A 14,365-nucleotide genomic window follows, 5' to 3' on the forward strand; every position below is an offset into this window, starting at 1 on the left:
GGAGTGCAACCAAAGGCCATTGCTCATGTCCATCTGCAGCCGGCTCCGAGGCGTGATGGGGTGAGCCGGGGTGCAGCCATGCAGCCAACTGTGCTGCTGTCACTGGGGAGAGAAACCAGCTGAGTCCCAGGGCTGGGGGCCAAGCAACGAGGCAGGCGAGACAGAGCTGATTAAATGAATGGGAGACCATAAATAAATCTGGAGAAGAAGCAATAGTAAATGAAATGATGGCCCCAAGGTAAAAGGTTTCCCTGCCATAGGGAAGAGTGAAAGAGGAAAGAGAGGGAAGGGGAAAAGGCAGGAATAGGGTCCTCCAGCCTGGGGGCAGGCACCTTCCACTGTTCCCCCCTCAGCTGTGAGAGCAGCCTAGGGCTATGGCTCTCACTCCCCGTCCAGCCAGCACCACAGGAGCCTGGGCAGTGGTGCTGTCATCACCAGATTCCTCCCACCCTGCTGAGACAGGCACAGTCCCACGGACTCCAGCCTACTGATACCCACCCCAGCCCATCTCCCCCACCCTGGGCCATCTCACAGTCCTCATGCCACAGCTCCGATGGTTCACAAAACACCACCTGTGTTTTCCTTCTCTCCCCTCCTCACATCAAGTCTGCCCCCGGGACCAGAGCTCCTGTGCCTGCTCTGCATATGCTTTTCCAACAGGCAGCTATCCTCTTCTTTCCCTCCCTCCTTCCCTCCCTCCCTCCCTCCCGCCATTGCCTTTGGGGAGTATCTGCGGAGAGGCCTTGGCGAAGGAAAATGAATGGGGCTGTCTTCAGAAAGCAGCTGCAAATTCCTGGGGGATGCCCAGCCCGACCCTGTGCAAGGTCACTGCCCACAAGCTCCACATGCTGAGGCCCAGCTTCCCACACGTGCTGCCACAAGGCCGAGGACTGACCTCACCCATGGCACTGATGGAGGGAACAGGGCAATGAGCCACCCTTGCCCACTGCATTCCCGAGACACAGGTACCTGCAATCCCACACCCCCGGCCACAGGGACACTGGAACAGGTGGAGGTTTTTTACTGCACCCCTCATCTATTTTTCTGTTTTGTGTTCAAATATCATGGCTATCCAGGTCAGGCTTGCTTCTGTGTTTGATGCCCTGATTTTCTATGCATACAGATGAGTTCTGGGAATTACACAGCTCTCGTTACCTCTGCTCATCAGCCTTGCTCCAGCCCTGCACTTCAGTTGCCCCTGTGAGCTCCATGAAGAGCTCCTCACCTTCCAAGCCTATAGCTGTTACAGAACCAGCCCTCAGCACCATGTACAAGTCCATGGTGGAATCACTCAGCCCCACCAGAGCCCACTGCAGCTGTGCCTTTTACATACAGCACCCCTGCCCAGGAGAGGGGCTGGGGCAGGGCTTTCTGGCAGGATCGCAACTTTGCCACCTAGAATCAGGCACAGAAAACATTTCTTCTTTGCAGCTTTCATTCATATGAAGGCTTAAAGCCTGGTTTGGAAAATCAGGGATACTCCTGTTTTATCCATACAAGCTGTCCCAGACTGCAGTGCTGCCCTGGGGCCTGCAGGGCTGATCTTGTGCACCACAATCAGGCCAGCACTGATCAGCAGGTGTGACCTGCAGTGACCTGCACTGATATGCTATGGGCTGCCAAGGTGCTCCAACTGCTGTGGAGCTCCACTTCATTTCTAACTGGACCCAATGGTGCCCAAGTGATGCCTGAAGGGCTGCTCCCTTTGTCACTTCGTGAAATCTTTCCCTTCTGCAAATCCCTCCTCCCTCCACCTCTTGGATATACAACAGTTATTTTATCTCTGCTGGAGAAATTAAATGCAAGTTTCAACCAGCACTCTGAGCCAGGGGGAAGAGAGATGGCCTCAACATCACTCTCATCAGCTCAGATGAGAGAAGGAGGTGTGAGTCCCAGGGCTACACCGAGGCTGCCAGCACTGCAGTGATGGCTATCTGCTTGCTGACTGTCAGCAAAGCACAGCAGGCCCCAAGGGACTGGGCACACAGAGCCTGGGGCATTCCAGACTCCTTCCTTCAAACAAGGCCCAAAGAAAGAGGAGAAATAGCCTAAAGTTGGCCAGACAATTTTACCTACGCTCCTCAAAACCTAGCAAGTCACTTCTTCCAATGACTCCAGGTCCTCTTCCAAAATAAACCAAGCCTTGAAAATGTTTCCATCGCCATCCTTCCCCCCACTGCTTTCATTCACACATTGCAGTTTCACTTTCCCCTTGCCATCCCAAAATAATTTTTGGATGGAACTAAGACTTTCACAGCGTTTTCTTTCAGCCCCGAAGGTTATTCGGGAAGAGATTTATCAACTGCAAGCTGACCTGCCAGGGGCTTTCCTTGCACCATGGTCGCCACTGAATCAGCTCTGAGCAAGGTCCTATAGAGGAGGTCTGGAGCAGCATAGAAAGCCTGGGGCACAGCTGCTACCAAGCTTTCAAACTCAGCTCCACCACCAAGTGGTGCTCCCTGTTCTTTCAGAGCAACACCACTGTTGCAAGCAGACTCCAGCTCATGAACATGAGACTGGTTATTTGAGCCTCTCCAGAAGATTCTCCTCCCACACCTTGAGTCCAACACCTTCACTGGGATGCCCTATCTCTCTCTTCACTCACTGACTGCTGTATCTTCCCCATCTGGGTGCTCTCTATCACCCGAGGCTATCCAGGTGTGTGGGATGCTCTGCCATCCCCAGCTACCCCTGAGGATGAGGGACCCGTGCAGCACAGCACAGGGGTTTTCCACAATGGATTAGCTGCTTGATCATCCAACCTCTGGCTCCAGTTTTGTGAGCTCCACTGAGTGGGGCTCCTGACTTCCTCTCAGAATTGCATTTGCCACAACAGGGACACAGCAATGGCCAAGTCCTTCTCTTTTGCACACACTAGGCAAAGGTAATTTGGCTCCTGGAGAGGGCTGATGCACTACTCAGAAGTTTTGATTTGTCCTGAAGGACATTATGGGGCCTTCTGGTGCCTTAGGACCTGTCCCCCATTCACTGCTAAAGCAGTCAGATAGGTCAGACATACTTTTCCCAGGAGACAGAGTTGGTGGTAGTGGGCTGGGATGCAAGTGAAAAAAGAAAAGGGGATCAGCTAAGCAGGAGATGATCAGGATGAGGAGCTGTGCACACCCTACTCTCCTAAATTCAAACCATGCCCTTGGTAATCCCATCCACCTCTCTCCTCCTTTCCTTCTCTCTATCAGGCCACCAGCACACACAGCCCCCTTTCTGCTCTGGAATGTGTTCTCCGAAACTTAATCTCAGCATGGGGCTCAGGCCAAATCCCCCAACAGATTCGGCCCCGTGACAACTCCCTCCCACCCTGCTTCAGAGTTCAGCAACTCTCTCCTTGCTTTCCCTAGTCTCCTCCTCCTCCTCCCACCCTGTCTGGCCTAAACATTTCACTCCTGATTAATGTATCAGTGACAAGCCAATAGTTCTTGGCTTTAAAGCAAAGCCAGGCCCCACTTTGCACAAACATCTTCACGTCTTCATTTTCTTAAGACTTAGCCCCAAACTCCCTTTTGCTGGGAAAGATTAAGCCCGTTCCACACTCAGGGACTGTCACTGCAAGGCAATGGCAGCCTCCTCTGCACACACTTGCTCCACCAAACACTGTGTGGATTTCTGAGAAGGTGGGGTTCTCCACTGCTCTTTCTCACATGCATCCAGATACAATCCCTTCTGGCCAAATACATACAACATGTGGCAAAAACCAGGTGCTTGTAAGAAAAATTGTCCACCTAAGACACCTCTGACCATGCACACGTCTCCCAGTGCCAGAGGGCAGCAGTGAGGAGCACATAAGCTCAGGAATAAGAGCAAAGTCCCTTGCTCAGAGTTGTGTCTCAAGAAGGCAGTAAAACGTAGCACACACTGACCCTGTGCGGGCAGCAGCCCCAGCAGCAGTTGGGCCATCAGCTCCAGCAGGTACTACTTATAAACTCCATCAATAAGTTAGGAACCAGAGGAGGCAGCCTACCTGTCAGGAAACACAGCTCAGGCATTCCCTGGTCTTGCAAAACCTTCTCCCTGACGGACAGATCTGCAGCCTATCACTCAGGAGGAGGATAGCTTGGGTCAGACTGGGCCACACCATGTCATCCAGTCCATGACCAAAAATGCTACAAAAGGGCCTATGCCAAAGGAGTCATCCCTTGATGCCAGCACGTGCAAGCAAGAATGGATGAGCCTCTCAAGATATGTGAGCAATGGCCCAAGCAAGGCAGGGGCTGTCGAAGAACTAAAGCTACTCACTAGCTAAGGTTACCACTGCAGGGACACTGGCAATGACTCCTTCAGGCACACGAGCAATGCACTGGTAGCGCCCCACGGTGCGGTTGTTGAGAGCCGTGATGATGAGCTTCCCTTGCTCCACATGGATACCCAGCACCTCGTCCGATCCAGCCAGCTCCTTCCCATTCAGTCTCCAGGTGAGGTTCACGCGAGGGGGGTCCACCACACACCCCAGGCTGACGGGGCCTCCAAGCTTTTGGACAATAGAAGCAGGTTGCACTGTGACCTGCAGAGATTCACCTGCACAGAGGGAAAAAACGGGAATAAGAAAGCTCTGTGAGACTCAGCAATAGAATGGACAGAGGAAAAAGCTGCAGTGCTGTACTATTTGCATTCCAAGTGGCCTTTCCTTGTGTTGCACCATCCCCTGGAGTCCTCATACACCCACCCTAATTTTTAGAGATGAACCTCAGCCCATTTCTTCCTGGCACTGCCTGAGAGAAATGTTCGACTCCAAATGTATCCTCCTCTGGAAGAGGGTTTGAACCTAGACCTTTGGTCAAGGCTACTCAGGGAACAGCAGAGAGAGGAAACCTCTTTGTCTGTGAGGCATGGCTACGCTAAACAGCACTGAGGGAAACCAGAATGGGTAAGAAAAGACACTCACTCAGTTTGGCAAAACAGCTGGCAGCCACAAGCATGAGGCAAGGGATGGGGGACATGGGCCTCTTCCTTCCACGTGTCATTGCCATCCCATGTGCTGTGACCTGGGCTGCCCAGGGAAGGGTCCCATAAGCTGCCGCAGGGGATGCAGTGGATTTGTGGCAGTGGATTCCTGTGGATGACAAGAGAGACAGGATGGATGAAACCCAACCCTGCTTGGCTTCTCTACCAACATCCCTAAACTGCCAGATTCACCAAGCCAGTGGCCTGAGGAGACTACAGATGCTGATGCAAGCATTTCTCTTCTCCAGGCTCTCCCCCAGGCACAGCTGGGAGTCTCCCAAGACATCCCATCCTAAGTACACACACACACACAGACACACAGTCTCCTGCCCCATTTTGTACTTGGCACAGTGAATGACAGCGATGCACACCGGGCAATTTTCAGGAGCAAAACACAAACATTTCTAACAAAGTGTCACTGAAGATATCCACTGAGTGTTGCTGCCACTTCTTGGCTATGTCTGGAATATATTCTATTTTGAACACTAAAGTAAATGAGCAGTACAAGTCCACTCTAACTAAGAGACTCAACCTATGAAAATACTTCAGATTAACTGTTCTGCCTGAAACACACCACCTATTTTAACTCTACACAAACCACCAGGTTCATACTTGAAAGTGTCAACTAGCCCCAAAAGACTAGAAATGTAAGGCCACCTGTCACAACCCAGGTTGCTGTGAAGAGCTGCACACTGCAGCAGCTGCTTTGGAGACCCATGAACGAACACTAAAGCAGACAAGCCAGGTCAGGGGGATTAAAGACCTCAACAGTCACCCCAAGAGACATCTCAGATGTCAGACTGAGTTCATCTTTAATTGAAGGCAATAGGCTGAAGTCAAGAGGAGATTTCCCTTATTGGCATCATAATGCAGCTATAGGATTTTGAGCTCCCTTCAGCTGCAGCACTAAGACGACCTGCAAGCCTTAGGGCACTGAAGAATTGCTCCTGTGGCATGTCTACAGGGAAGAAGCCCAAGACCAAACCCAAAGCAGCCATGGCAGCCAGCCCAAAGAGCAGTTACACTGCCTGCTCCCCCTGCAGCAAACAGCTCATTCGCCACAATCACCATCCTCAGGAGCACCTGACTCTGCAGGGTGGTATTTCCTATTTCCACCATGGTCACTGCTTGAGCTATCACCTGCTTGAGCTATCACCTGCTTGAGCATGTGTTCTCCATACCCATCTCAGTCAAAAAAGGGCACAAGTTTCTTCAAGCATAACCCCCAAAATTAAACCTCCTAACTCCTAAAGTAAGGACTGACACATACTCCCCCTGAGATGCTTGGTGAGTTGTTCAAGGCAAGGCTGATTACTGCTAGCAAGGAAACCACACATATTTGGGGAAATATCACCAAGCTACTCTCAAATTACTTTGCTTGGCTTTTGGTGACAGCAAAGGTGCAGAAGTGCAGCACAGGGCAATGTCCATGGCCAGCATGCTGAGATGCACATTGTAACAGCAAGAATCCAGCAGGCTGGCTTGCATGCCTCTCTGCAAACTGGGCTGTCCCTCTGACAGCCTCACAAGCTGTTCCTTCCCCCCCCCCCCCCCATCCCAGAGCTCTGCTTGAAGGAGAAGTCATGGAAGAGACACATAAAGTTGAGAAGAGGAAAGAAAAACCTCCTCAGAGCTGGTGATTTCAAAAGGAAGAAACACCAAGTAAAGCAACATGCTGCTGGAGTTTGGAAAGGCCACAAAGAGCATCTTTACATGGCCCTTTGCAGGCCACTATGAATCTAGTGCACTGGCTGGCCCAAGGCAGCTCTTTACAGGAGTTACAGGATCATGAGCATAGTGGCTGTGAGGCCAAGATGACAAGCCCTACTGAGAGGCAGAATAAATTAAGTCTAGCTTGGCATGGCCCAATGTGGCTTCCAGGCATCCAGGAGCATGGATGGAGTTCAGACATTGGACATATCCTGAAGGCATCCAGAGAAAACACTAGGCCATACTCCAGCTACTGCAGGCCACAGCCCCGTTACATATGGAAATCCCTGTGGGTAACCTCCAGTGCCAAAGAGACAAGACAGCAACTTCCCTCCCACACACCTCATCCTTCTTGGTGTTCACTCTCCTCACCTGAGAAGAGCGTCAAAAATTTCCCCCACCAACCAGCACATAGTGACTTGACAGCTCCAAGTCAATCAGGATACTTTAGTGATTGACTTGGAGACCCATCTGAGTTGCTCAAGTTTATTTCTCCATGTAAGACAGCCACCAAAGCACCCTTCATTATGCCACAGCCACCACGGGGAGTCACCACTGATGATGGCTGTAAAAGTGCCCTTGGTCTGTCCATACCACAACATGCAGTGTTGACACCACTGCTGATGCACAAGTTAAGGTCACACTAATTACACTCATCTGGAAAAGATTGTGAGGTAGTTCAGGCTTAAAAACACCTCACACCTTAATGTTTACTGGAGATGGAAAGCCTTTCACTGATGCAGTAGAAACATTTTGGGGTAGGACTTACTGTCTGGCTCCTCAGCATTGGAAGCCTATGGAGCAAAGCTGACTCATTCCCCCTATCTGGATGGGTTTGGCAGCAGGATGGAAAAATGTTGGACAGAGAGGAGTTGCTCCCTGGAGCCCAGGCTGACGAAGGGGTTAGGCAAAGATATTCCAACCAGACCTCCCTGCAGCTCTGCGTTGCACAGAGCCTCTGGCCAGAAGGGCAAAGCCAAAGGCACAGAACTGTGCATGAGACCCCTCGTGAGCTAGGACCACCCAGGCACATCGATGCAGTGACTGAACTGGCTGCCCCCAGGTCTGTGAAAAGATGAAGAGCAATAGGTGGGGAGAAAAAAAAGGGAGCTCAAAAAATTTGGCCACAGCACTAGGCAGATTGAACAGTATTGAGCAGAGAATGAGGAGAGAAGGTGTGTTGCAACGAGTGTATGTATGGTACCTCCCCAAACCTCCAGGCAAGAGTACAAGCTCTAAATAGGGACATGTGGCCATTTCTTTCACAGCTGAGTGAAGTACAAAAAGTAAATGGCCAGCATAAAAATAATGAGGAAAATGAATGAAAACATCAATTCCAAAAGAACTATTAGGATCCGGGGCCAGATTTTGAAATTCTCAGCTTTTACAATTGAAGCCAGATTTTCAAAAGCATTCAGTTCTTGACATGCTGAGCACTCCTGAATAGGCAACCAACTTACTTCGATGCCTAAATGGGAGCTGACCTCTTTTGAAAATGCTGTCCTTAAGCAGGCTGCAATAGTGCAAAGCAAGGAACTTTATTAATCAGGCAGCTTTCGATCTGCCTCCTGTCCTGCCAGCAGCACCAGAGTGGACTGCAGTGGGAAAGAAGGCAGAGGTGGGAAGTGGAGGAGACCCCAGGCACCCCAGCTGACTTCCCAGAGGTGGTGGACCCAGGGGCTGAACCAGGGGCTGCAGGACTGCTGCATGACGGGGTCCTGCTCTGCTGCCTCCTCTCCCCAAGGCAGGTAGCTTGTGAAGTGCCCCTGGTTGCCAGCACTTCTGCAGCCACCTATAACACCACTCCTGACAGCTCCTGCTTAATTGCTATCTAGGAAAAGAAAGAGTTAAAGTAATTTAAAGAGATTCGAGAGGGAGGGGAAAAAAAAATTGTTTGTTTATTTATTTTAAATTCTTTCCTGCCAGGTTAAAATAACAATTTCCTGTCGGTGGAGCTCTAAGTCCCTTTCAGACAGCCCAGTAAATCAAAAGAGGGGCTATTAAGAGAACAAAATTAACGAGAGCGTAATCAGTTAAGGAGGGGTGGTGGGGGTGTAAAATCTGTCGGCTCAGCTTCCCACCACACACCTAAGCCCAGCGAGGCCCCTGCCTGCAGCCCCAGCTGTGCCATGGCGGCGGAGGGCACTGCAAAGGCAGCGGAGCGAGAAAGGAAAACCAGCGGTGAAGATATAAAAGGGAAGAAAGGCCCGCGCCTGCGCGGGGGGGTGACAAATCTCGAAAGGAAAAAGGGATTTGAATTAAGCACAGGCCGCAGGAGAGGTGTTTGCTGATTAGAAACTGAAGGTTTTACTGAGGAAATGCAGCTCACAGCCCCAAGCCCCCTCCTGCTTAACAAGGGCCAGCCAAGCAGCCCTTGTTACTGCCACATTGCCTGTAATTTACAAGGCTCCCAAATAGGAACCAGCCTGTGCCCCAGCTCCGGGGCAGCATCCCGCAGCACACATCCCAGGCAGGGATGGATGGGAAGGCTGCGGGAATGCCCAGGCAGAGCGGGAGCTGTGTGGAGTCACCCACCTAGTCTGCACATGGCAGCAGGCTGGGGTTGTGTCATTCAGATGGACCTTGGGAACTTCTTCCTGCAAGGCATGAACAGTGGGAAGGGGCAAGTATTGCTCTGCACCGAGGGAAAGGCTGCAGCAACTTCAGTCCAGCCACCAGCTGGGGACACCCTGGGTGACTCTGGAGAATTCACTGCAGCTGCTCTCTGTTTCCAGCAGGTCAAGCAGGGACAGTGAAACTCCCAGCTCTCTGTTTCATACATTGAGACCTCAGCTTTTCAGAAAAAGCAATGTCTTACACAGTATTACGAGCCAATTTTACTTGTAATCATTACTTTTTAATACAACACAGTAGTTTTTTCCTGCCTAAAGCAAAAACCACTGAAAAAAAAAAAAACGTGAAAAAGAAAAGACCAACTGCACCCCTTTGTTTTACAAATTGAGGAATCTGAGGGCTAGAAGAGGAAGCCAACCTGGCCCAAGGTTATCCAGTAAAGCAGTGGCAAGTGGGGCTGGAAATCAAAAGCTCTCTGATTGGAACCTCCATTCTATCAAGCAAGTTGTTCTTGGATGCTAAATGTTTTCCATCCCCTCTGAAAAATCCCACTGTACAACTGTATAATCCTCTAGCTGAAAAAATACTGTCCAGGTGACATCTTTGAGCAGATCAGCTGCAAAGTCCTTGCAGGATTCCTGGGCATGGACAGCAATCTGGACATCCCTGGCTGCTTCTCCCTGACCCATCAAACAGTAACATCCCACAGGGCAAAATTAACCTCTACCGAACCCCTGTCCCCATTTCAAAGTATTAATTTCACACAGATAAGTTAGGCTCATTTTCTCTGAAAGGGTTTGGGAAAAGGACAGGTTGGTGCAGGACAGAAGCTCCTCTCCCACAGAACATCATGGGCAGCTGATGGGGATGGGTGTGCAGATGCCATAAGGAGTGGCAGGATCCCAAATGGGAAAATCAGGTGGTATCAGGAGTGGGCAGAAAGGCAGAACCCAATATTATACCACTATGTTTGAAGTCAAGGAGGTAGCACAGTGTTTGTGGAAAAAGGGATAAAAGCTTGCCCCTTCTTCCCTCTTGTAGCACTGAGAGCTTCTGATTTAAGAGTGCATTAGCTCTTTTAACATAGCCCTTGACTAACTGTATGAGAGGGTCACCTTCTCCCTTTTTTAAAGCAATTAAGCAAAAAGACTCTTTCAGGGGTTGCTTGTGAGCTCAGAGAGTCCATCAAAAAGCCACAACAGAGAAAGCCTGGGATAAATTCATGCTCATACTCAGAAAGAAAATATCCAGAATAAAACCTGGCATGGCAAAACCACCAGAGATCAGTGAGTTTTCCTAAAAACTGCAACTGGGTGACCCTAAAAAGAACCACAGTTTTAATTCAAGCAAGTCCTGAGAAATAGACACCTCTTTAAAAAATAAACTAAACTTGCAGGGAAAACATCTCTTTTCCTTGAACAGAACTGCTCATGCAAACCAAACCAGCAACAAACCAAACATGCAAACATCTTTGTAACTTTTTTGTCTTCCTCAAGATGAAGCTACTTCCCTGAGCAGTTTCTTTCCATAACAGCCTGCATCATCACCAGGGAGAGGACTGGGCATGCTGGCTTTGACTTAGCAACAGGATGCAAAGCCTTCTCATAGCCTGTCTGACTTTTGCTCATATCCCTGAGGACCCAAGGCCTGCAGTTTCTGGCAGCTCTCCATCCAACAGCTCCTCTGAACTGAGCGCCACTTTCCAGCTGGCATTGATCAGGCTGACTTTGCTGAGACCCAGAAAACCCCTTCACGTTGGCATTTCATCAGCCAGCAAGCGTGAGGCCTCTTGAAGAAGAAATGCCACCCTCACACCTGCCACGGGCTCCCCAGTGTCACCACAGCAGTGACACCGCAGTGGGTGAGCCTCACCTTGGGCGCTGCCTGTGGCATGGTAGGACCTGTCAGCTGGGGGACAGCTCTAGTGCAGGCAGGTCACGGATGCAAGGATGGCCTTGCCCCACAGGTACATGTCCTTTTTTCCACAGTTACTGGGAGAGGAGCCCTGTGCTAAAACAAGAGTATACACACTGGCTTTTGCTGCCCCTTGGTGTGCCCTGAAAGCAGCTCCAGTCCTTGAAAAGACAAGGCTAAAGCATAAGAAAAAAAGAAAATCCACCTCCTTTCTTCAATATCATGCTCCCCCCATGCCCTAGACACTTAATTTCCCTCTTTCACCACCCCCCCCCCCCCCCCCGGCTTCCCCCTCCATTCTGAGTAAATTCAATTTGACAACCCTGCTAATTGGATAAACGCTGCTCCCTACGCTTCTTTAAGGCTGCCCGCTTTTCTCTCCTTGTTTTTGGAGGGCGATTGTGGCTGTTCTTTAACATGAATTCCATCTGCTTTATTTCTCCTCTGCCCATTCAAGACACCTCCTGAATATGTATGAGGGGCTGCGCCCCCCCACCCCTTTTCTACTCCATCCCACCTCCCTCCCTCATCACCCCCCCACCCCTCTCCCTGCCCTCTCCCATTGCCCGGGACAATAACCCCCCAAATGCCCCCTTCTCCCACCCGGGCCCTTTTGCTTTAGATAAACACAGGCAGTGTCAAGTGTGAGGAGGGGGGGGGAAGGATGGGGTTCAACTGCCAGTCAAGCCTCGGGCCCTCAATGAAGCCCGGAGGCCTACCCTAATCTGCTGCATGCTTGCCATATGGGAGCTGTGTTGCCCTGGGAAACACTAACAGGCAGAACGGAGCTTAATAGAGTCCATATTCATTGTAATGCAGTGAAATGGCTCGAGGGACTATTGCCCCTTGGGTCTGTTTTCATTCTTCTGTTTCCCCTCTTTCTTTTCTCTCTCTCTTTTTTTTTTTTTAATAAATTTTTTTTCCTCCCCTCCTTCTCCCCCTCCTTTTTTTTTTTTTTTTTCCCTTCTGTTTTGGTTTCTTTTTTTCTCCTTCTTTCTTCCTTTCAAAAGGACGAAGTCCCTGGAGAGCTCTAATCTGGAGAGGCTGGGGGCTCCCCGAAGGGCTGCCCAGCCGATGGGGCAGGAACGGGAAGGGGGAAGGGAGAGGGTGGAGGTGGTTAGGGAGGCGAAGGAGAGGTGGAGGGCAAGAGGAAAGTAGTAACTAATAAGCATGCAGCCGGCCAGCTGTCAAGATGCTGACAATACTGCTCCGGGTGCAAAGAGCCCGACAGGCAGCGCTGGCACGGAGCTGGCGCAGGGTCCTCCCGGCAAGTGCCTGCCTCCCCTAAGAGCCGTCCCGAACGCGGCACAAGCGGCAAAGAGGAAAAAAAAAAAAAAAAGAAAAAAAAGAGAAGGGCGCAGATGGAGCGTGCTGCACAGCCTCTTCAGAAACAAAGTGCACCTAGGAAACAGATGTTGTTGCTGCAACAAGCCTGGAACTACTGGCTGCTCACTGGCTCCTTCTCCCAAGTGTGTGCCGGGAGAAAGGGGCCCTGGAGCAGCTGCCAGGGCTGCCCCCGTGGCTGGGACAGGCTGTGTCTCCAATCAAAACCTTTCAGTCCAGAATCACTCTCTCAAACTGGAGAGCTACTACAGTTTTATACCAACTTTTCCTCAGCACTCTCCATCCTTCTCATTCTTGATCCACCTGTAGACTCTCCTGCCTCGCAGCTAAGGTCCCAGTTTAGGGAGCTGAGGAATCCTGAAAGGGGTGTACATCTGCAGCACTTACAGAAGGGTGCAGGCCCTGAATTCAGGAGCTTGATTTTCAAATGGCAGAGAACCAGCAGAATTGCTGCTATCAAGATTGTGCTGCTATCGAGATCAAGGCCCCACAGAGGTGCAGCTCAACTTACTCTCTTGCCAAGGCTGGTGTCAGGAAAAAAGGGTCAGGATCCCCTTGAAAACCACATCAATGTAGTAACACACCTGTGATGTGTTATTTGCTCTGGAGTGTTTTCAGTTTTCCTCACAACTGCGATAAACTCAGCTGATGTGCAGCAACAAAGTCTCGCTTTTTTGAGGCTTTGCTATGGAACAACACTGAATCTTCATTGTAAGAAATATTTCAGAGGAGGCAGCAGGAAAGGGGTCACCCACTGATACCAGTATGATGTGAAAACACACCTTCAGTCTCAGAAGCAAGGGATTTAGTGCACTGTATTGCTTGCCTGAAGCAATCTCTCTTGCCACATCAAAACAACACTTGCTTTATCATTCCATCACAACTAAAGCGGGAGATCAGTGTCAATGCAGTCAGATGCTGTAGTAAACACAGAAGAACAATCCCATGTCCTCTAGACTTCACACCATTGGGTAGAAGAGTTAGTTATTTTAGGATGCTTGATACAAGCACTAAAAAAAATTACCTGTCCATACCTTTTTGCTCTTTGGACAAAGAGGAAAAGCATGTAATAGAGAGAGCTGGGAATAAGTGAGAATGTACATCTGGACAAGAAAAGCCCAGAGAATGGCTCTGCTGGCAACTGATGCACTGGGACCCACAGGATGGGTGGGTGAGTGCCAACTGATGCAGGTGGCTCTGGTCTGGGCTCCACCACTCTGAATCCTACACCAACATGAGCTGGGCCTCAGGTTGTTCCCTCCCAGTCAGCAGCTGCAGTGGAGGAGGGTGCAGGGACCGATGGGCAGTTCCCACCAGGAGCTGTCATCACACAGGCACAGATGTGCCTCTGTGTTTACATTACTCAGGGCACTGCTTTTGTTTTTCCCTTCTCATCCTTTGCAAACAAAAAAAAAACCCAAACCTTGAAATCTGATGTTGAGATTCTAATTGCCTCTTGGGTTAGGGAGAGGTCAGAGAGAAGGCAGGCACGGCAGATGTAGGGGAAGTGATGCCAGGCAAAAGCCCTCAGAGATGCTAAAGGGAAGTGCGGAATAAAGGTGACAGAAAATAAAGAGCAGGAAAATTAAATTTAGATGACAGGGTCAAGAAAGAAGAAATAAAGGAGTTGGATTTTGGCAGATTTCCTCACGTTGCGTTTGTCCCCACTGCTTCAGGACAATGACATGGCAATGCCATAGCTCACTTGCCAGATGCATATCCAGGCTCAAGTCTTTTTCCTGTTTTCCTCTGAGCAGGGGCTGTCACCTCACACCATCACCTCTCAAGCAATTCTCTCTCCCCAGATGACACTTAATTGAAATGTGCCCTGCTTGGAATAGCAGGAAAACCACTCCTGCTCTCCACC

The 14,365-nt window shown here is 50.2% G+C and overlaps 1 protein-coding gene across 2 annotated transcripts in view; it reads right to left on the reverse strand.

Moving 5' to 3' along the window:
- Positions 1-14,365, reverse strand: part of BOC (BOC cell adhesion associated, oncogene regulated) — a 55,472-nt gene that overhangs the window by 18,764 nt on the left and 22,343 nt on the right. For both annotated transcript variants that reach the window (XM_077174309.1, XM_054655104.2), the window contains exons 2-3: positions 4,898-5,065; positions 4,252-4,530 (exon numbers count right to left, since the gene is read on the reverse strand). In XM_077174309.1, coding sequence (XP_077030424.1) covers positions 4,252-4,530; positions 4,898-4,982 — 364 coding nt within the window. In that variant the 5' untranslated portion in view covers positions 4,983-5,065. The remainder of the gene's footprint in view (positions 1-4,251; positions 4,531-4,897; positions 5,066-14,365) is intronic.

Source organism: Agelaius phoeniceus, chromosome 2 (assembly GCF_051311805.1).
Source record: "Agelaius phoeniceus isolate bAgePho1 chromosome 2, bAgePho1.hap1, whole genome shotgun sequence".
In the NCBI taxonomy this organism is placed as follows: Eukaryota; Metazoa; Chordata; class Aves; order Passeriformes; family Icteridae; genus Agelaius; species Agelaius phoeniceus.